This window comes from Emydura macquarii, unplaced genomic scaffold (genome assembly GCF_026122565.2).
Source record: "Emydura macquarii macquarii isolate MOO-44397 ecotype Brisbane River unplaced genomic scaffold, CSIRO-AGI_Emac_v2 contig_1483, whole genome shotgun sequence".
Classification (NCBI taxonomy): domain Eukaryota; kingdom Metazoa; phylum Chordata; order Testudines; family Chelidae; genus Emydura; species Emydura macquarii.
Genome location: NW_027131620.1, coordinates 2,642,145 through 2,665,605, shown reverse-complemented (window position 1 = coordinate 2,665,605; position 23,461 = coordinate 2,642,145). Strand labels below are relative to the sequence as shown.

Genomic DNA, 23,461 nt, shown 5'->3' with positions numbered 1-23,461 from the left:
CCCTCATTACACCAGTTCAATGGAGCTAAGGGCCTGATCCAAAGCCCCTTTGGTCAGGCTCTAAAACTCCCTTCTTTTGCAGTTTGAGAGTTCATTGCAACAAAAACTATAATCTCAAAAAACAAACATATCCAGAAGTTAGTCCCTCCTCTGAATTTCCCTGCGTAGCCTGTCTCCTCTGCATCTATCTTGTAACTTGTAAGCCCATTGGAACCAGGTCTATCTTTATGTCTGGTATAATGCCAAGTATGTTCTCACTGCTAAACAAATAAAAAGTCTTCCTCAACTGGAAACACAACTTAATAAGTGGTGAATTGAACAGGGATCCCCAGAATTCTATCAAGGAGGCAGACGCCCAACTAGAAGAAGGGAGTAACAGAGCTGGAGCCCTTGGGATGTACACTTGAGTTTACAGTATTTATTTTAATTTCTGAAATGCACCTGTCTGAAGCTCAAGGTACATGTACAATATAAAATACATACAGTGCAATCTGCTAGAGAAGTGACAAACCTGCTGCCCTGCTCTTCCCTGTTTTCAGCTTCATCCAGTCATTCTGGACATCTGTAACTTGCACTTTTCTTGAGTTGCACACCGAATCCTAGGAGTAAGCACATCAACTCTTTGTGCAGTTTCAATAACAGCTTTTTCATTAAAGCTAAACAAAAATCAGATATCTGTGGGGAGAATAGGAACCTTTAGCATTCAGTCTTACTTTTAAACTGCTGACAGTTAAAAAGAGACATTTTCTCCAGGATATTTCCCCAAAACCTGCTAGGGCTGCTCTCCAAATCAAGTGTAAACACTATTTTTTTAACTGTATAGTTTGCCAGAGGGGAGGGCAGGGATATTCTAAATCAAAGAAGCAAATCCTGGCTCCAGTATATGTCTGTTGGTTTTGAATCATTACAACTGATACCAACAAGATAAGATGTCTGCTTTTGGTTTTTACTGATTTAATCTCAACTGTTTGAACACAAAATACATCAACATTTTGTTAAAAAAATTTTATGCACGCTACCATCTCACATTTCAGTATTTTAAAGATAACTAATTTCTCAAATGCAGAAAACACTAATTTACAATATTGAAATAAAAGTGACAGAACATCCTAGGAGAAAAGGCAGTAAAGAATGTAATAATGCACTTAGTTAATTATATATAAATTTAACAAATAATTTTAAACATCAAATAATTTTTAAAAAGTAATCTTTAAGAAAACTATGAAATATTGCTCAGTATTTTTAACATGTCTTCCTGATGTTATATGAATATTTTGTGGCTGGAATAACTTCTCTACAAAGCCCTAAAGAATCTACAGAGTAACAGAAAATGGGACTATTAGCTTCCTAAAGTAAGAGACATTGTCAGCAGTGTCTGAAAATCTATTGCTAGAGCTTAAAATATAAAGTTTGAACTCTCCTTGTAAGAAAGTTATAATTTTAAAATGGACTCTAATATTTCTGATAAAGACCACTTAAAGTATCACTATTATCAGTGATAACGCCAATAAAAATAAAGTTAAAAATAAATACACAAGGCTTTCAGTTATGAAAAACAGAATGTACCATGGCTTGTGATAAACCATATACTTTTTCAGAGATGTACACAAGTTGAATATTTGCATAAGTCAGTAGGATTTCATGGACCATTACAGATGACATTTGTATCTCACTAATATAACCCTATAATACCACAGGAAATAGTCAAATGTATTCATGTACCCTGTGACATCTGGCTTGAACATTTAATAGGTCTTTTTTGAAAAATAACCCAGTGCAAAAGATTTTGGCTTACCAATTTTTAAAAACAGTATTTGTCATAACTCTAGACAGGTTTTACAGAACTTTCATAGAGTTTTTTTAAAATAAATGTAATATTAAATACAAAATTCACTTGTGTGGAAAGCTTATTTTTAGCTCTACTCCATTAACAAAATATTTAACTATAGATAATATTAAACAAAATATTTTTTAAAAAACCTAAACCTCATACTAAACATTTTCTCCACCAATAACCATAAAATATATATCACACCTAAACAAGGTTAGCTATTGTATGATCCTGAGAGGAGATGCAAGGATGATGTAGGGGGAATTATTTGTCAATTCCCCATGGTTTGAAGAGACCTTCAACTCCCTTCTCCAGAAAAAAAAGTTTTTGAAAAATTCAGAGCACAATCAGTGTTTCTGAATGTATCTATAGTCAATGCTAGCTCTCAGAGAGCATGGAACTTTGGACCCACCGTTGCTATAATATCAGCATAGGGAGCAGGCTGAGTAAGCTCAATAGCCAACTGTTTCTTTAGAATAAGGAAGCTGTAAAACTTGGCTGCAACTTCTTTCCGGTCACTGTTCTTACAAAGCTTCAAAAAACTGAAAGAATTCACTCCTGATTTGTTGATGCACTGGATAGAAAAAGAAAGTTAAAAACATAGATAGGTTAGTTTAACTACTAATAAAACTAGAGCCCATGGTTTTGGAACCAAAGCAATTATCTTACAAACATTTTTGCACAGTAGTAAATATTTACAGGAGTGAGGCCTGAAGGTGGTATCTTATCTGTATGTCTTAATGTCTATAATTCTCCTGAAGTTCTTTACAGTGTTGCCAACTCTTGCAATTTTATCACAAATCTCACAATATTTTGTGTTTTATTAACCCCCACACTGCTGGAATCAAGAGATTGCATGGGAATCTCAGCTTTCATTTAAAAAAAGAAAAAAATCCTTTGGGATTGTGCAGAAAAGCTTGAAAAGATAAAGCAAGTACATCTTAACGGTTCAGATAACAAAAGGCAAATAAAAAGAACTCAACATTTATTTTATAATCTCATGATTTGGTGCGGAGAGGGTGTGGGGGGTGGAAAATTTCAGCCCAAATGGTTCAGCCATTTCTGAGAATGATGCTAGGGAAACAAGTTGTTTTGTCCACTGACTGCCTGCTCCAGTCATTTGTCCCAATTTATTCCCCTCTGCTCCCACTCCCAGATTTGGCTCATGTCCCCTCTACATTCAAATCAGACAGCCTCCTCCCTCAGTGGTGCCTGGGTGCCAGCACGGGGCTGGGTGGAAGGGGAGGGAAGGGCATCAAGAGTATAGGAGAACCAATCTCTCTGCTCTCACCTATGCTTGGCCCCAGGCAAAATTATAAATAAGCAATTGAAAATAGGGTCTTACAATGGGAAGTGTTGGGCAACCTTACTAATAGGCAATGCTACCAGACCCACCAATAATAAAATCATGGTCTAGTGTTAAAATGAACTTAAGAGTGAGAAATCAAGTACTCAAAAGATTAGAAAATTCCAAAAGTTAGGCAGGATTTGCCACTATATAAAGCATTCTGAAGCCTGAGAGTATCCATGTAAACACATAATAAAATGCATTTGTATCATGCATGAAACTCTAACAGACCAGTAGTATGTGTTATGTCAACAAATAGCAAGTGGTTGTACATTATATTTTATGATTCAACCCAAGTCAATAACTAATTAAAAAACACCTAATGGCTAAATCCAATATCATACCTGTAAAGTGTTTAATATTCGAAGAGTTCTTTTGCTCCATTTTTTTTCTTCATTGTCTTGATCATTCCTCACTAACTCCTGCAAAGAAGATTAATATGAACATTAGATGTAACATATAAAAATCACACGGTAACATATAAAAACCACAGGTTAAAATGGGGCAAGTATTTTAGCTCACTCATTTAAATATCAACAGTTCTTTTTTCTCCCTACGTGGTAAACTTTACTTTTTAAGGCTGTAATTTTTTTTTTTAAATGTGGCCCGTGTGTTATCTATTTTGACAATGCCTAACCATAGACATCTATTAAGGGTGAAGCTAGATATCTTGGTAACTGTGTAGGGGACAGCTGGGGCTCTTGGCGCCTGTAGAGTCATACTAGGCTGAATTGTGTGATAAAAACTTTAGCTAGTTTTGCTACTTAGATCAAATCTTGATCAAATCTTGCTTAACAGCATTTTACTTACTATGCAAGCGGCCCCATTGACTTCAGTGGAGCTACTTGGACAGTAAGGTGCTTATCAGTGTGAATAAGGGTATCAGAACCTTTTAACTATTTTGCTGCTGTTCATGGATTAATCTGGCATTTAAAATGTTACCTTTAGATTTTGGAGTTAATGATGGATGGGGCACTTCACACCACCCATAGCTAATGCTAAGATTTAGTCATGGGTATATTTAGTAAAAGTCCTGGATAGGTCATGGGCAATAAACAAAAATTCATGGCCCATAACTTTTAACTTCCATAACTTTTAACTTAAATACCCTTGACTAAATCTTACCTGCTCCCTAGGGCCAGCTGCTTGGGCGGCCCTGAGATTAGCCATGTCAGCTGCTGAAGCTACGGAAGTCATGGAGGTTGTGGAAAGTCACACCCCCATAATCTTTAATTGAGAGTCTCAACTACCAGATTCATGGTCAGTATGTATGCACAGCTTCTGCCCCAGCTTGTTCCCAACCCTCACCTGCACCAAACTGTTCAGTCTCCCTCTGTGATGCACAAAGGATGCAGAGGTCCCTCTGTGTGACAGCAAACCACACCCTTCTACACAGCACTACAGCATGGCTTAAAAAGGAGCAGAGTGTATTGTGGGGTCCACCACATTGGTGTAAATATAAACTCTACATTACAGCAAAAACCGCAAATTCAAAAACAAAACAAAATTAATACATTTTCTAGCTTGCTTAGGACTCGAAAGGGCTTTATAATGTAAGGCTGAAGTTACTAAACGTCAGGGAGATCTGAAATCCTATCCTTGATAAAAATGGCCATTCCATTTATCTTTTTCAGCACACATAAATAACAAATGGGTTCAATTTATAAGTCATTAATAAAGGGTTAATAAGTGAATAGATATTTTAATAAATGGTTAATAAATTGGTATAGCATTCAACAAATTTGCATATAACCATGGTTTATAACCATCTACAAGACCTTTTATTAATGTACTTAAAACATCTATAACACAAGCTACTCATGTCTGTAACATACTTATAACATATATTATTTATTAACTCTTCATAAATGGAAATTTAATATAAGGTGTGACCAATAAATACATGCATTAGTTCTTTTATATTTATTGAAAATGCTTACTATAGCTTCATTAATTTTATTAGCATCCTCATTTCTGCCATTCTGTAATGCCAACACAAATGAATCATCAGTACTATTTCTTTCAGTTTCTGTATGAGCTGACTCTTGCAGGTAACTTGACTCTTCTATCATCAATATATCTGTATTAACAAGAAAACAAAGTTTAAAATTAAATTACATTGAATCTCAAAAATCAACCATCATTGACAGCTAATGATCATGGAGGATAAGAATCAAAATGAATGCTAAGCAGAGGAGCTGCGTATCCAATGGTACCTTGGGACAAAAAAAACTAGTGGAAGAGTTTTCTTGGAAGCATTTAAAGACTGATTTTTCACTTGCAGGAAATAACTGTGCAAACTTTATAAAATAAATGACTAGTTAAGAAACAGACTTATTTCCCATGGAATAAACACTGTTTGCCACCACAAGTATAGTTCTCTCAATACATCCTAGTGAAATTCGGCAAGTGACAATATCACATTCTACTTAACATAAAGTATAGTGCTAGTCACCACATTCTCAAATTAATAAAGAAGGAGGAGTAAATAAGAGAAGTGACCAGTTCCAGCATTAGAATAAAAGGTACAATTTTATTGTCTTCTCTGCACTCCTTTATAACAGTGCTGAAATTGATCTAAAATATATTAGTGCCAAAAAGCAGAGGGATGGCTGTATGGGCTGAGAAAACCATACTACAGTCTGAAACACTTTTGTCCTTTTGTTTGTTTACCATGGGTAAGTAGACTTACCAAACAGCTATCATACAGAAGTGGATTAATGTGTACATGATAAAGGCTGGCTATGACGTGCTGTTTATTCACTACCATTGGGCAAATGTTAAACTATGCCGAGAAACTTTTATAATCATGCTATGAGGCTGCTCAAAATGAACTGGATGAATCTTGGTCTGAAAAACATTTTAAAAAGAGACTGAGTATACTGCTAAGTACTACTGAGGAAGAATAATTGTGGACACAGAGGTATCCTAATCAGTTGCTCTAATTAACTTCTTGGGCAATTACAGATTGTTTTCTTCAGATGAATAGAGAACCAAAAATGGGTGGAACACCTGTAATCAAGAGTTTCAGGAAGAAACATGCCTCCTTGTGGATGTTCCACAAATGACTCACTCATGAGTCATCCAGACTAGACTATCTGTTTATTAGTAATCAATATCTGTTTTGGGACAGTGAGCTATTATTGATCAAACACAGAATAAAATAAAAGCGTTCTTTGGTTTCACCGGTCTCCCAGAAAAGGAGACCCTCAAGAACCTACCATACCACAAGGAGAAAAGTAAATCAGCTAATAATTGTACTATGCCTCTTATTCTTAATAATTTTTAAACAGGATATCAAAGTATTTACAAAAGTAAAATATGTATTTCTTCTTTATAATTAATATAATTGCTGTAACAAAGTGGTTAAGGGGTAACCAGTTTTCTTAAGCATTAAGTTTTCTTACCTTTCTGGTTTGTGAAGTGGTGCACATCAAATCTGTTTTGTGTATGAAACACTAAATAAAATGTGTGGGGTTTTTTAAAAACTTTTTTTCTGGTGGTCAAATAATAAAATCAGTTGGGACAAGCAGAATTATAAAATCTCACCTATGTTTTCTCTCTCTTTTCTTGTTTCTTCAGTTCCATACTCCATCTGTATTCCTTTTCTTCCAGTTTTAAAGCCATAATTCTTAAAGCAATTTGAAAACAACTGTAAAAACAAAGATTTATTTCTTTTTTTATATTTCCAAGAATGAAACTTCAGATTAATAACTAGCAACAAAACGCAACAGAAAATACAAGGAAATGATGAACATTTACTGTATGTTAATTGCTTTTATCCAGAGACATTGACTCAGGCCATGTTTACACATGCAGCGCTGCAGTGGCGCAGCTGTACCGACGCAGCTGTACTGCTGCAGCGGGTCTGGTGAAGATGCTCTGTGCCAACAAGCTAGAGCTCTCCCATCAGCATAAAAATCCTACCTCCATGAATGGCAGAAACTATATTGCTAGGCGCTATGCACACGAATGTTTATGTTGGTGTACCTTATGTTGCTCAGGGGGTGGTTTATTCAGACCTCTGAGTGATGTAAGTTATGCCGACACAGGCTATTTCTATACTACAGCCTAAGTCTGTGTTAACAAATTTTGCAGAGATTTTCTAACTAAGAAAGTGGCAAAGCTAACAGTGGGCTGGATCATCTCTCCCTACCACTGCCCTCCTCCACCCCCAATAATGAAACCCACTGGAGGGGGACAAGAAAAATCTGTGAGGACACAGGAGTTTCTCTCACATTGTTGTGGGGGCATGACTTGTCCCCTTGTGAAACAGCCTGTGGCTCTGTCCCCAAATCCTGCAGATCTGAGAGAGCTGTATGGATACAAAGGATTAACAAAAGCTTAGGGCCATCTGCATGGAGGCCTGTGCTTCCACACCTGTTCTTGCACCCCAGTGTTCTCCTCCAGAAGCTCCCCTGGAACATTCTTATAAGAAGGGGTGACCCACTAAAGAGGTGCCCCAATATAAAAGGTAATACAGCCTACATAATCTTTGTGAGGCCAGTAGTGGGACACTATGTGCTTCCTTTTGCCTTACTCCTACCTAAGTTGGACTGTCCCAGCAGTCTTTGCCCCATCACAGACCCTGAACCTACAGAAGGTTGTCTAGGTGGTTCCTGAAATCATGGGAGAAGGAGCAGGGAACAGTGCCACAAAGCAGCTTATGCCTCCCTCCCATGGAAAAGAGACAAGATCCATGCCTGGAAGGTCCTTCCATGCATAATTTGACCCATTTTTTCAGCCAACATCCTTCACCATAATAATAAAATAGTGTTCAAGAAATTGTCCTGCAATGTGCTAAGAGAACATGGCTGGATACAGAGATAAGTTTTAGGTCAATGGCACATAGCAAGTATGTTATTATTAAAAAAAGATGTAGTGCAGTGTTTTATTGCAATTAACAAATGAAGATTTTTACTTAAAATGAAAAATTAAAGACATAGGTTGAGATTTTGAAAGCAGTATAGAGGATTTTGCCACACAAAGATATGTAGCTAAATCCTCTGCACTGCTTTAAAAATATTAATCATTATATTTCATGCAAACAGCTTCATTGATTTCAATTGCCTTCCTCTAAAACAGTTCACAAAAAGGCAAATAAAAAACATTTGAAATAAAAATATAAAACACAGGTATATACCAGAGGCTTTTGATTTAAACATATACACTGTTGTCCAGCATTCACAAAATACTTCTACCTTCTGCTTTGCTTCAACATTTATCTGACAGAAGTCTTCTTGTGATAATGTCCTATTCCAATTATTTTATTTCCATTATACTGAAAGACTGAAATCTTTTGTCTAATGGTTGATGGAGCAAGATAGTGACAGCTGTTCACTGTACCATTACTGCATAGCTGAATTCTGACTGGCTTAGAGATAGGACTTGTGTGTTTCAGATAAGAGCTTAAAGTACAGTTTTGTTTTTTCAAAGTATGCTCCTCTTGTAACCTAATTAAGTTTTGTTTTAAATCAATAAATAAGTAGCCACCACCAATAATCTGATTAGCTGGTACTATTTCCATTTGGTGCAACTAAGAATATGTTTCAGAAACTAAAAGTAATGAAATGACAATCATTTCAGTAGAACTGGATACGTCCATAGATATTTCAAACAGTTTTAACACCATTTCTCTGTAGCACCTCTTGACTTATAAGACTTTTATAATGTTCTTTCTAACATAAGGATCTTACTACAACAGTATAGCATCAGGTCAATTCACACATTTTTCTTCAAGCTGATCTTATTTGGCTCTCTGTATGTAAGGGGTAGTAATTTTTTTTCTTGGAATTCATTGTTCAAAGCTAGGACTTCCTAGAATATAATCCCTACTCAACTAGATTACACTAATAAAACAATCATAATACATTTGTATTTACTTGGCAGCCTGAAGACCTCAGAATGCTTAAACAAAAAATATATAAAGCACTTTGAAATCTATGGATGGAAAGCACTATACAAGATTTTTTATTACTGTTATAACTAAAAACAATAATTGCAGAAGGTCAGTGTGGTCTATTACTGATGATAGAAAAACAATGCAGAAAAACAACATACCAGTGTACAATCAACAAAGTGCCTAGATGAGAAATCATAAATACACACTCATATTTCTATGCCCTCTTTTACTGGTTCTTGGAATTTTGAAAATTAAGGGTCTGAATTCCACTTTTCTGTAGAAGCAAATACCAGTGGATATAAATATAGTCATCAGATGTCCAACTACCTGAATTTCTGTACAATTAGATAATGTTCAATTATTAATATTTGCATCTGCAGTTTATTGGACACACAGTTATCTGTGCACATGCAATTAAGCTTACAAAATTAGAGACCATCTCTAATAATCAGGTCCTAAATATGCAAGAATCCGATCACTTATATGGTAATATCGGAACAGCATACAAGATATAAACCTTTACCATTTGTAGTTCAGCATTAATCAAAGGCTGTGTAGTATGAGACAGAAGTTTATCCACTCCTCCTGACGTCTTCCACAGCATCAATTTTCTTGTGGGGGGTGCAAGATCCAACACAGTAAGCGTATCCATACAGTTGCTAAGCTGTTTGTAAATAGTACTGCTGCTGAGCTCCTTCACATCATCAACAAGCAACTTTCTCTTTCTTTTAAAGTTCCTTCTCCCTATGACAACTAAGCATAAGAAACATTCACAAACATGGACATTTCTCTCTTTTTCTGACAGACACTTGCCTGTTATTGTAATAGAGATGTTGGATATCACAGAAGGACACATCTGAAGTGAACTATGCTATTCAAATTGAATTCTTTTTTCCAGTTTTTCATTGTTCAGCATGAAGATGTCAACATCTGAACAGGAGCTCTCCCTCACTCATATTTCTGATGAAAGCATACACTGTGCCAAGCGTGTGGAAAAGGGAGGGGTTGGTTTATCTTCCTAAAGCAGAGACTTGGGATATTAGGCCACTCTGACATCACTGACCTTCCCCTTGTGAGCCATTTCCCGCACTTTACTCCCAGTCCTCACTTCTTTTCGTAAAACAGTCCTGCAGCAATTTAGAGGGCATTTTGTTTATTGTATGTGTATTGGTAACTCTCCTTGAGAAGCTAAAAGTATTGACTTCATCTCCCACACCCTCACATCCTGAGGTCAATCTTTGAGCTAAAAAAAATTAATGTCAATACAACAACCACCAGCCAAACAATAAAGACATTTTAACTCTAGTTGAGAACATTTTCCTCTGATTTCTTGTTGAATTATGAATATACACAAACAAGTTCTGATGCTTTAAAACTTAAACATGAATATAATATTTGGAATAAAAAGGACAGGCTGTTGATCCATGGCAATAGTGTAGAAAAAAGTAGAGTGAACTGGAGAATTACATTGACAACGAGGGAAGCATTTCACCAAAAGTTTTCAGAAAGACAGCCTCTTCATTTTATTGGGAATTCTATATACTCTCAAGGTCAAATATCTCTAAGTGAAGGAAGATTTATAAATATTGTACTGAAAAAACTGTAAAGTAATGGTTTATTTAAGTACGAGGGCATGATTAATGTGAGAGAGACAGGTATTATATCTCGAAAACTTGTACCTTCTACCAACAGAACTTGGTCCAGTGAAAGATATTATCTCACCTGCCTTGTCTCTCAGGTATTATAAAGGCAGTTTCCTCTATTGGTTAGATAGCCAGGCCAAGAATCACTCGTGTCCTTAAATAAGCTTAAATATTTTAGGATTAATGTCTGTTTATGTCAGTTTTAAATATTTAGAGGTTGAATGAGGAGACATACACACAAACATGTGGAAACACATATATATGGTATACATGCATCTGAATAGTCATTTGGCAGGAAGTCTGGAAAATATAAGCATTCTAAGGTTTAGTTTCAATATGAATCCTGCAGGTGCTAATTTCATAACCCCTAACAGGAAAGTGATTGAACTCTGACCTGTAGCATCAACTGGCTCGAGTGCAAATCCTTCTTTTTCATTTGTCAACAGTGTAGTTTCATTCATCTGGTGGCTTTCTTCCTGATGCATAGGACCTACATAGCTGGAATCCGCTGTAAAATACATATCCCACAATCCAATAAAAATCATTAAATTAATTAATTTGGTATCAAAACATAAAGATTAGAATTAGAAAAAAGAGGGTAAGTCTCAAGTTACAACAGGATTTTTTTTCTTCCTGAAACTAATTTCTAAAATAATACTTTAGTACAAATATTTTGTACTTCTGAGGTTTCTTTCATCATAGGGACATAGGACTGGAAGAGACCTCCTAGGTCATCGATTCTAGTCCCTTGCTATTGCAGGCAACTCTATCAGATCATCCCATACATAAATTTATCAAGCTGTATCTTAAATCTAGATATCTTGTTTGCCCCTGCTACTCCTATTCAAAGGCTGTTCCAGAATCTCACTCATCTGATGATTAGAAACCTGCTTCTGATATTCAGCCTAAATTTATTCATAGCCAGTTTATACCCATTTGCTCTTGTGCCAACACTGTCTTTTATCTTAAATAGCTTTTCTCCTTCCCTGGTGTTTACTCTCTTGATATATTTATAAGAAGCAATCATATCCCCTCTCATCCAAGGAGCTGATATCAAACTAAACCTCACAACATCCGTATGAGGTAGAAAAAGAGTATAATGTAAAAACATGTTTCTATCAATGTTGAGTTACAGACACAGAATTCCAAGAAAGAATTAATTGTACCTGAAAGGGGAACAAAGCATATAAGAAAAAAACAAAACAAAACCCAACAGAATCCAAGACAGTAACGAAGCAAAGGATATGGTTCTGATCACATAAGGCCTGCATGACATTAGTATTACATATTAACAAGAAGGAGAAGTGCTGATTTAGGTAATCAGAAGGAACAGAAACATTACAAACTCACCCACTGCATTATCATCTGGAAGCCCCTGTGACAAAGGAACTTCTTCCTCCATATCAAGAATGTCATAAATTAGGCTATTTTGCTCAGTCCTCAGCAGATTTTCTTGAAAATAAAATTCATAATTTTAATTATTCTAAGCTTTAGCTGTAATAAAACAAAGGACCCAGCCAAATGTTACTATTTAAACATTAGTCTTATGTTTAAAACAAGAGACTGGCTTAAATAAGTCTGAAGGTTTAGAATTAAAGCTATCTTAATACAAAACAATGTGATTAAAGGAGAGAATTAGATTTAATTTAGAATTTTCTGCCTTTCACCTGTGACAGTATGATCTTTAATTTATATATAAAAACCTATTTTTAAACAACTTCCTTATTCTTAAAAAAAAAAAAAAAAAACCAAAAGCAAAACAAACCCCCCAAACCTGTCCTAGATTATAGAGTAATAATCACCAGAAAGCTATATATATATTTGAAAATTAAAATTAATCTGTACATTATCATATTTTACAATACCCTATAGTATAGCAACTACATTAATACAAATGTAAATTTACATCTCAAATAAAAAGCTATTAAGTAAATCACAGGTGAGCCAGTCAACAGGGTAAACGTATACAAATGTTTTTTCAAAACCATTATTTATGCAATGGGCCAGCAGAGTCTATCTTGATTAATTATTCAGAAGGAATTATATAGAGCTCAATCCTGCAAAATGCTGTGCATCTCCTGTGAAATCAATGGGAGTGAGGGTGCTTGGCTACTCAGAAAGGGTGTGCAGCACATTGCCAATGAGACCCCACTGATTATAGAAAGTGCTTTATAATTAGAATTGTACTATGTGAAAATGTCCAAATTGATTAACTCATATTATAAATTAATCATTTAGAAGCCAGCTATTTGAAAACAAACTATTTTAAGATAAATAGAAAATAGCATCATACTGTGGTAAGATGTCTATTATTTTATGTTTTTACATGACTTGCAAAATCATAATGAAAATTTAACACACCAGGCACAAAATGTACTTAGCTGCTCTTACTATTATAAGGAGGATGAAATTAAAAAAAAACAAACAAACATTTATGATATTTTACTCATCAAAAAATAAATTATTCAGTTTAAGGGGGCATCTATGTTTCTGCATCTATGTTTCCCTCCTAAAAGTTAAAAACAAGCTTTTATTTTTCTTCTTCCAGCACTTTTTTAAAAAAAATGTGCTTCTGGGTTAAAATGTTAAAATGTGTATAAAAAACTTTTAGCTAAGAAAACGTGTTTATCGTTTCATTATTAATCCTCAAAATAAGGGGTTTGTTTGTAAATTCTAAGACCGTTATTTATAGCTGCTTACAGTGTTGGTCCTTCAATACTGTAGGCATAATGTCATACTTGAGTTGCCATTAATTTCCAAACATTTATTTTGAGAAAAAGTATTTTGTTGTAGTGCAAAAGGAAAGTTTGTTGTTCCAAAATGTTTTTTGCTTGAGTATTGATGCAAAAAACAAAAGCTGAGGAAAATGCACTGAAACCAGTTTTAAGCATAAATTTCAAATGATCATTTACTTATGATGTTCATTGTGGAAGCACCATTTGCAGTGACATAGTAAAGGCAGAGCTGAGTTTTGCACTTAAAGCAGGGACTCAAGCACTTTGTTACGTAAGAAGATACAGCATATCCTTCCCAAAACTGCAGTACTTACTCTTTGGGAACAGAATTCATTTTCTCATAATTTACAAGTAAATTGTTAATTAGATTGAGTTAAAATTAATTTAAAAAAGAGATCTTCTAAAAATGTGGCATACAATGTAGGGCTATTTAATTGTCCTGAATGATCTTAATAACAGGATAATAAAGATGATTCAAACTTTATTTACAGTTAAAACTCACTCCAGAGACTACATTTGAAGACTTTAAGTTTTAGGATTATGGTAATTTCTCCCTGTTTATTTTTATAGCTGAATGTTTCTCTTCAGAAAGGGGCTAACAAACAGCATTCCACTACAATGAATTCTGCCTAGAACAGTCCTCGTTCAAAATGGCTGCCATTCCATTTTTCTCAAGACGACTCAGGACATAACTTGTCCACAGTTAGGTGATCATTTTGAGAAGATCATCTATCTCCCATTTGAGAACAATGGGACTGAGGCCATAGGCTGCTCTTAAAAAAGAAGATGGGTGTCTTCACTCATACTGGAAACAGTGGAAGGCAGTGGCATTTTGAAATTGGGCACATTAACTGAGGGAAGATATGGCCTCAGTCCTTCTGAGAACAATGGAATATTGAAATCATTTTTAAAGTGGGAAATTCTATGTAAGTTTTGCTGAAGGAGTAGATTCTTATATACAAGCTTGTACTGAAGGAAATACTTTATTTTGTAAAAAATAATGACAAAAAGTGACAATTAGTTCTAAATATTTATTTTCAAAAGCAAACTATTGCACCAGAACTACTAAACAGAGAGAAAAGAAGGGGGAAACTGGGGGCATAGTGGGGGAGAGGGTCAGCGGGAAAGGGGAAAAGCGGTGTGTTTTTGTGCACATGCATGCATGTGCAGGGAAATGTGGGGTGAAGGAGAGGGGGCAAACTGGTAACACAATGAGGGGAAATAAAGAAAAAACTAATGGGTTTTAAAATATCACTTTAGTCTAATCTGAAATCACAAACTCTAAAATGCCTTAATCATATGGTTACTGCATGGTGTCACGAAAGGACAAAGTTAAGATTGTCTGAATGCCCTAACTATGTATTTCCATAGCTTAACATGTTAGGATTTCTTTTAAGTTTAACCTTAATTCTCAATTTCTTGGTTTTATGATGCCTGATTGTGGGATAATTGTAACATTCCCATAATGTATTTTACCCTAAATTACTGATATGTACTCTCAACTTTAATTTAATTTTAACTTAGTTTTGGTCTGGGATTATATAAATGAGCTCAGTTTATTAATAAAGTAGTGAAAAACTAAAATGCAAATGAAAACACACAGTAAGAGAAAACATGTTTTCAAATGCAAGTTCTATTTTTATTTAAATTTTGTGTGGGGCTTTTATAGGAAAAATACTTTGGATAGAATTGATTGGATTCTGTTAATCTATGACAAAGCATACCAATCATATCCTCAGGAACATCTTCGTCTCCAAAACCATCGAGTTTGAATCCATGTGTTTCATCATACAGTATAGATTTGTCTCCAGTGAGGCTCACTGAGCTGTGATCAGGCAAGAGACTATTACTATTCATTAGTATGCCATCATTGAAGAAGCTATGTCGTCTTAGTATTTCAGTCTCTTCACCTGAATAAACATATATAATTACTGACAACTCTTTCTATCAACACAGATGAAATACGTATATGTCAATTTCCTTAGAATTTTATAAAATTCTCAAAATCAGGTTGCATTACAGAACAAACCATTTAAACTAGTTCAGTAAAAACACAAAATATATTAGGCTTGATTCTCTTTTACATTAAGACCGCTTTACATTGCTCTAGAACAGTGGTTGTGTTAGCTGCTCAAATGTGATAAGCACTCAAGCTTTATATCATCTGATGGGCCAGCCAACACAAGTGAGAGGTTTCTGTGTGTGGCCGGGGCTTGGGTTGGGTAAGAAGTCAATTTCATTTTGCAATGAACACAAGCCTAACCTAATCTGCATATATTATGTTTACACTTGCTTAAAGGGGCATTAGAGTAAATGAGAATTATGCCCATTACATTTTAGTCACTTAGAGCCCAATCCAAAGCCAATAGGTGCACTTTCAGTGACTTCAATGGTCTTTGGATCAAGCCCATAGAAAATAAGTAGACTCAATTATGGCAAGCAAACAAATCCTTCATCTGAGTAAAAATAAGCTTGCATACAGGGATTAAACCTTAAAATGTAATTTTATAAATAATTCACAATGTAAATAAAATACATTTGCATATGAAGTACAATTCTATCAGCTGTTCTCACCATAAATCCCATCACTAGGAAGTATAGTCCTTCTGTAATCCTCTGGAAGAGTGATGTCTTCAGGTCTGCTCTGATTCAAAGTAAAGTGCTCAGCAACATCAATGGCACTAATGAAAAATGTAAAGATACAAAATACAACATGAATTGAAAGCCATTGACCATGTAGCTGGAAGGCAAAAAGACTGTAACCAGAGGGTCCTCAAACCTCAAGTGTTTAAAGACAAAAAGCATGAAATTACTGCTTTTTAAGGCCCCAAAACTCCCCCGTTGATGTTAACTCCTGTGAAGGGAGAAAGGCAATCTCCCAGGCATCCAGAACCCAAACTATACAGGGCTTTATTGATTCAGATTTACACTTCTAATTGCATCTAGAAGCTAAAAGGAAGACAGCATAGCCTCTGGAAAATAGATGCTGTATATTCCCTACATCTGATACCTTTAAGCAAGCAGGCAGCTGCCTTCTGTACTTGCTGAAGCTTCTAGGTAATTTTCAAGGAAACTTGCACAGCACATTAAATAATCCAGTCACAAAGTCACATAGGTATAACGACTGTGGTAAGGTTCACACTGTAGAGAAAAGCATTTAGCTAAATGCACTTAGAAAGAGGAGCGACTGGCTACTGACAATATCTCTAACTCCAGCAGCAATTTGAAATCAAGATATACCCCATGACTGCAAATCTGCTTGACAACTGGTGGGCGCACCTCCTTAATGGGAGAAAACATCATCCCCATCACGTTCTGTAAAATCTCTTTTTGCCTAACAACTGCACCTTTATCTTGTCCAACTTCAGCTTCTATCAATTTTCTCACATACAAGTCGCATTTTCTGCCAGACACAATGTCACATAATGGACACTTCAATATAGCATATCATCCGTAAATTAAACCCTATAAACTCTTTATATAATTTTAAAAGGGAGAGCCATCATTGTTCCTCACAGATGGGCACATTCTGCTACTTGGTTAGATTTAAAGTAATTATGTATTATTTTCAGTAAGCTACAGGTTTTCTGAAATTAGATTTGTAACAAAAAAAATAGCAAACGTGTTCAGAGCCAAAGTAACTAGATTTATTGTGATGTAAAGGAAAAATGTCCGTGAAGGTCCACTATGCCTTGGCTCTGCCCCCAATGAAGTCCATCAGAAACAAGTGTTTTAGTTCCCTGCTCTTTATAACTTTTGAAGTGTCAATGTGCTGCCTTCCATAGCATACCAGACCTCAGGGAGCAAGACACCAGAATTTTAAATTTAGTTTTTTTATCACAGTAGTAGGCTATCCTGTTCTTACAGCAGAATGAAGTTTAGCCTACTTGGGCAGCCTTCTCTGGAGGACAGCAGTTCAACTTTTCTGTCTCTAATGTTCATTCAAATAAATTAAATGAAAAACATCTAAAGCCTAAGCTGAAACGACTTATTTCATTGAAAAGACCTGTGCTCAGAAAATGGGATTGGAAGAAATGTACCAATACATAATTCTTATGATTGTACCTTCATAAACATGGTTTAGAACAGTGTTTCTCAAATGGGGTTCCACGGGCTGAGATGAATGGTTCCGTGAAAAAGTGGAACTGTGCCGCTGAAATCAACACAAATCGCACGCCGCTGAACAGCTGGCAGCGTGCCGCGGAACAGCCGTGAGCGCGCCGCCAAACAGCTGATGGCGCCGCCGAACAGCTGATCAAGCCGCCGAAAACTGCTTACAGAGCGCGCTGCCGAAACCAGCCTACACCGCACCGCCGAAAAGGGGAAGATTTCCTGGACTTGTCGGTGGAGGGTATTGCATGGTCGCGCAAGGGTGTCGCGGCGAAATATAATTGAGAAACACTGGTTTAGAATATGGAAGAATCAGGTTATCAAATTTAAGTAACTGGAATGACTGTACCACCTATATGCTGAGTATGGGTCAGATAATAAGCAAGAACACAGTTTTACCTCTGAGAAAATGAGGCCAGACAAAATATAAAAAAAGGTGAGAAACATTTACTTCAAGTCAGGTAGCTGCGTGTCAAAATCAGGAAATTCTTCAGGCAATGTAATGGAATGATAAGTAGCTTCAAAGCTCTCTTCTGGAAGATCAACAAGTCCTAAAAGAGATGCAAAACATAACAAAATGAGCAAAGGAGTAATGTTCTCAGAAATGTATACAGTAAGACTGTAAATCCAACAAGGAGTTATGTAGCCATCATAAACTAACTAAGTTTGCCATTGTCACTAGGACCCCAATATAGAATTAAATCTTTTATTTAGTACATTTCAGAGGCCTATTATTTATTGACATACAAAGAAATGTATGGTGCCACTGAAAAATTCTAAAGATTCTGAAATGCTGTAAATCTGCTGGAACTACTAGTAGCTGTTTAAAGACCATGGAAGATTTTGCCCACTGACAACTACTAGGGCCAGGTCTACACTAGGAAATTAGGTCGGCATAACTACATTGCTCAGGGGTGTGAAAAATCCACACCCTGAGCGATGCAGTGAAACCAACCTAATCCCCTGTGCAGGATTCTCCTGTCGACATAGCTGCCACCTTGCGGGGGTGGGGGAGTACCTACGCTGATGGCAGAAGCCTTCCTATTGGTATAAGTAGCATCTTCACTGAAGCACTGCAGCTGTGCTGCAGCAGCAGCTTAAGTGTAGACCTGCCCTAGATCATAAAAAGGTTAAGTGACTTGACAAAGGTCATATAATTACTCAATGGTTTAGTTGGAAATAGAGCCGAAGTTCCTCTGTTCATAGTTCTATGCTCTAACCATGAGACATACTGCCTCCCTATTGGGTGCCGAAATAAAAGGAAACAAACAGATGGCCCATTTGAAATTAATTCGGTGGTCTCCATCCTGATAGATCACAAAAAGACTAACAAAATTGGCACTAACTGCCAGCGTCAGCAAAGAATTTAGTGGCCTCATTAGACAGGACAAGGAATGAACTGACAAGGGAGATTGAATTATTCTTTAACTCCTAGAGCTGATTCCTCCCAGGCCACCAGGGAACCAGAAAGAAAAAATTACATTCACAATAACCATTAAATTTTGTTTTGCACCAGGAAGCCGAACTTCTTTTGAAATCAATAATGTGTATCTGACTGGAATATCCCAAATGAAATTTAAAGATAAGAAGCTGTAAAGGACATAGACAGACAAATACAGAATTCTGTATATACCTGGACGAAAGGCCATCTTCATTTTCACTAATGCTTCACTGCAGTCTGCCAAGAGGTACTTTGCCTTCCTATGATAGATTCGCACCACTCCCAAAAGCAAGTGTCCTGAGGTACGCAGAGCAATTTTAACCTTTAATAATTTAAAAAGTTGTTCAAGTGTTAATATTTGTGGCAAAATCACTAAGACAAAATAATTTCAGTTATTATACAAAGCAAAAGATATAGTAATGGAGTCTTGGAACAATTTCTTTATGTGTAAGCTAAGTATAGAAAAGGAGATCAATTAATCAATAAAACAACATAGTATGTGTCATTCTGAGATATTCAGGTTAACGCAGGGTTGAAGATCAATAGCTATTATCACATAAAAGAAGACAATTCTGGTGGAGAGGGCACTGGACTAGGATTCAAAAGACGTCAATTCTGTCTCTGGCTCTGCCACGCTTGCCATGTGACCTTGGGCAATTCACTTCATCTCTGTGTTCTATCTCCCCACCCACCTTTTATCTATCTGGTCTATTTAGATTGCAAGCTTTTCAAGACAAGTACTAACTCTTACTATGTGTTTGTACAGTGCCTCGAACTGGGGCCACAGTCTTGGTTGGGGTTTCTAAGAAGAATTTTTGGACAAATGCACCATGAAACCAACAATACACCTGAGATACAACGATTATATTTTCATTCTCTGGAGAGACGACAAACTCCCTCATAGATTTCCACCACAACTTCAGCAACCACCACGCACCCAATAAACTCTCCCTGGAACACTCCCACAGTAGCATCAGCTTTCTCGACCCCACAATCAGCTTCAGCAATGGAACCCTACAGACAATTATATACAAGAAACCCATGGATCACTACATCTAACTTCATAGATCCTAACCACCCCAAACTACAATCCATACTTGATGGGGATCCCATCCTGAAATAAATCTCTCCTGAACCCTTTCTGCTGGCCTTCAAACAAACCCTGACCTCTCCAAGCTCATCATCAGAAGCAAGCTCCCCATACAGCAGGACACAGCAACTCAAAGCAGCAACAGACCCTACCAGAAAAAAAGATGCAAAAGCTGCAGACATATCTCCACTGCTACAATGATCAAGACCACCCCCAAACACGCCTTTCAAGATCCATAGGTCCCACACTCACCAGTCCACTAAATGCCCCAAAAACAACGATGTGGGTGAAACGAGACAATCATTACGCTCTGGAATGAATCAACAGAGAAAAATGATAAAAGACAAAAACACCACATCACCTGCTTTTCACAAAGTAATCATTCCATATCTGACCTCTTAGTCCTTGTCTTCAAAGGAAACCTGCACAACACCTTCAAAAGATAAGCCTGAGAGCTTAAATTCATAACTTTGATGAACACTAAAAATCATGGGAACAGGAGAATGTTGAAATAAGCCATAAGTCCAATCTATAACCCCCACCAGCTGCCTTCCCCCTTTCCTTTCACCCACTTTACCTTTAAGAGTTCCTTGAAATATGTTAACTACTTATGCTAAACAATCTGTTCCACCTTGTTATTAGCTGTGACACTCTGAGAACCTTTCCCAGACGTGAAGAAGAGCTTTGCATAAGCTGGGCTTGTCTCCCTCACCAACAAAAGTTGGTCCAACAAAAGATATTAACTTACCCATCTTGTCTCTCTAACTTCAAATATGGACCTTTACAATATTTGTAGATATATTCTTTTTGCAAAAAAAAAAAAAAAAAAAAAGATATCTACATTTCTACAGCTGGTCTTAAACATCTCAGCCAGTTACATACCTTTGGCGAAATGATCTTTTCAATAGTAGTCTCCAAATTGCATTCAAATATGTGAATTTTTGTGAGCTTCTTCTCCCAGTGAGCGGCGAGCCATATTTTGGCCAATGGCCCACGCTTGTTCATAAACAAATGCATATAGAACATGTTGCCTGTGCTTGGTAGCTGAACTCGCATGAACTAGGGAAAAACATAAGAATTAATCTTAAAAATTGGAATGCATAATTTTAATAGAGATTAAAAAAACCTAACTTTAATTTTAATTGAGGAGTATAGGGATAAAATACTTTGGATTGGATTTTCAGACAGTTTAGGCCTGCAAAATGTTTGTGCATTTAATGCTATTGTGTATAGAAATTGGGTGACTGTGCATGAAAATGTGTCTGATTAGCTGTTTCTGTGCATAACAGTGGTAACTACACAACTGCACATTAATGTTGTGCCCCTAAACTCTCTAAAAATCTAGATCTTTCAGTAAATTATTAGAAGCAATCTGCTAGTTACAGCTTCATACATCTGTTATCTTGATAGAGACACGTGTCAGATAATTTGTACAAAGCAAAGTGATAAATTATAAGCCATGCTGCATATTTCTGTTAGTCAAGAATCAAGGAGCAGGTGTTTTTTTTTTTTAGCAGAGTCCTTATTTTTTTTAAAAGAACTTGCTCTATAACAGAAAACCTAACTCAATTATTCTGATGGGGAATGGCAAGAGAAAACAGACACACATACATAAAAAGGGAAAAAGGGGCTAGAGACCAAAACAAAAAGAGTGAAAATATTGCAGAGTGTATTAGATAAGGCAAAAGGGGAAAGAGAACACACACACACCATGAAAAAGAAACACAATTAGGTGTGTAGGAGTTTTATGCCCTCCTCTGAAGCATCTTACATTGGCCACTATCAGAGATTGGATACCAGAATAGATTGGACTGTTTTAGCATGGCGCATCTTATGTTCCGGCTCGTTACAAAATAAATAAACAAATAAATGAAAATTAAAGTGTTCTTTCATTAAAAGAATGGGAGACTCAGAGGGAGAGAAAATTAATAAAATGTAGAGGAAGAAAAGGGAATAAGCAAAAAGCAGAGGGAAATGGAGAAAAAACTGGGAAAAAGGAAATAGATATTTAAAAGAAAAAAGGGCATGAGGTACTCCCAACTTTCCTCTCTTTTGTAGTGCTAGCTTACTAACGCAAGACAGGACTGCTTCTAACTTCCCAGTGTGGGTAGAGAGGGGGATGAGACTTACTTTCCTTTGTAAAGTGCTTTGAGATCTACAGATAAAACATGCTATAAAAGATTAAGTATTATTATCTCATGACCCTTACAGATAGAGCCCTGCACAGATAGATACAAAAATGTGGCTCGGCATCCGTGAGAATCAACTTCTATCTGACCCATAGTCTGCACTCCCTATTTTATATCTATCTGCACTTCACTGCACCTGCAGCCCCCAGACTGCCAATCAACCAATGAAGCAGCAATTGGCCATGTCCCACCATATTGATGCTGAAAAGAGGCTGCCATACACATTGTGACCTGCAATGAAGAAAAGAGCCACTGCTTCTGAAGTACCAATGAGGCACAGCAGAGGGCATGGACTTCCCAAAATGCATTTTTATAAAATGTTGCCATGATCTTCAGAGAAGGAAGGAGGAGTAAAAGGAATACCACAAATCTGCTGAAACAGAAAGTTCAAGCAGTTTCTTTTCAGGTCCTCTTTGAAAAAGCCTTCCTCCCTACTTCTTGTGACTAGCCATTCATTGTTCCTCTCTTTCACCTCAATCTACTGCTTTATACGTTGTATGTCATTATTATTAATTCTGTAAAGTGGCTTTGTGATATCTGACAAAAACTATAAAAATTTCTTTACATTCTTGTGGCAGAGGGAAGGAATGGAAGATAGCGGCTAAGGCATTGTAGTATTTTCTATTCCCCAAGGATAAGAGTTGCAGTACTGTTTCATAGCAGGCAGAGGCTCATCAGGGGAGCCAAGTGTGTGTGTATTGGACAGTTATGACAGTTGGATGGGGGCTTTATCTTCACTGTTGGGACAGTTTTGAGCTAAGAAGCAGCTTTTCATGGAAACATGGATATGAGGAAGAAGTTTGGGCTGCAAGGGGTTTCCTTTGCAAATAATAAATAAGTCTGGAAATTGGGAAGGTTTCACTACCACTGGGGATTCAGTTTATAGGAAGATGTGCAGCTCCAGCTGGCGGCATGGAATGTCATGAAAGCAGACTTGAATGGAACAGAAAGTTTGGAGTACCTATTTCTAGCCTTCCACCCCCTTTTCCCAATCACCACTAACTAGCCTTCCAGTCTCGCACTCCTCCCAGTGTGCCACAACCCCTGAAACTGCAGGCCAGAGGGTGCAAGGCAACTGAGATTTGGAACACTCATCTCATTAGCACACACACAACTCAATGTGGAGGCTCTGGAGCCACTACAGAAGAGTCTAAATTCCTTGGGGCAGGGAA

The 23,461-nt window shown here is 36.7% G+C and overlaps 1 protein-coding gene across 2 annotated transcripts; it reads right to left on the bottom strand.

Annotated features, from left to right (window-relative positions):
* Window positions 1–407: 407 nt before the first annotated feature.
* Window positions 408–22,339, bottom strand: RAD21L1 (RAD21 cohesin complex component like 1). 2 transcript variants are annotated; one of them, XM_067554588.1, is made up of 14 exons: window positions 22,310–22,339; window positions 20,983–21,159; window positions 19,203–19,332; window positions 18,021–18,120; window positions 16,034–16,140; window positions 15,184–15,369; window positions 12,075–12,176; window positions 11,119–11,232; window positions 9,605–9,834; window positions 6,729–6,831; window positions 5,120–5,259; window positions 3,524–3,601; window positions 2,244–2,405; window positions 408–675 (listed from the first exon to the last, which is right to left on the bottom strand). In XM_067554588.1, exons 2-14 carry the CDS (start codon window positions 21,154–21,156, stop codon window positions 550–552), a joined length of 1,752 nt encoding a protein of 583 aa, XP_067410689.1. In that variant the 5' UTR covers window positions 21,157–21,159; window positions 22,310–22,339; the 3' UTR covers window positions 408–549. The 2 variants fall into 2 exon arrangements, with proteins under 2 accessions (XP_067410689.1, XP_067410690.1); XM_067554589.1 differs by having other exon boundaries at window positions 408–599.
* Window positions 22,340–23,461: the final 1,122 nt, after the last annotated feature.

Coding starts and splice junctions, on each gene's coding strand:
- RAD21L1 (XM_067554588.1), bottom strand. CDS start 21,156: ATGCGAGTTCAGCTACCAAGCACAGGCAACATGTTCTATATGCATTTG. Junction 16,141..18,020: donor ACGCAGCTACCTGACTTGAA/GTAAATGTTTCT, acceptor ATTTTTCATTAG/TGCCATTGATGTTGCTGAGC. Junction 11,233..12,074: donor TCCAGATGATAATGCAGTGG/GTGAGTTTGTAA, acceptor TGTATTTTACAG/CGGATTCCAGCTATGTAGGT.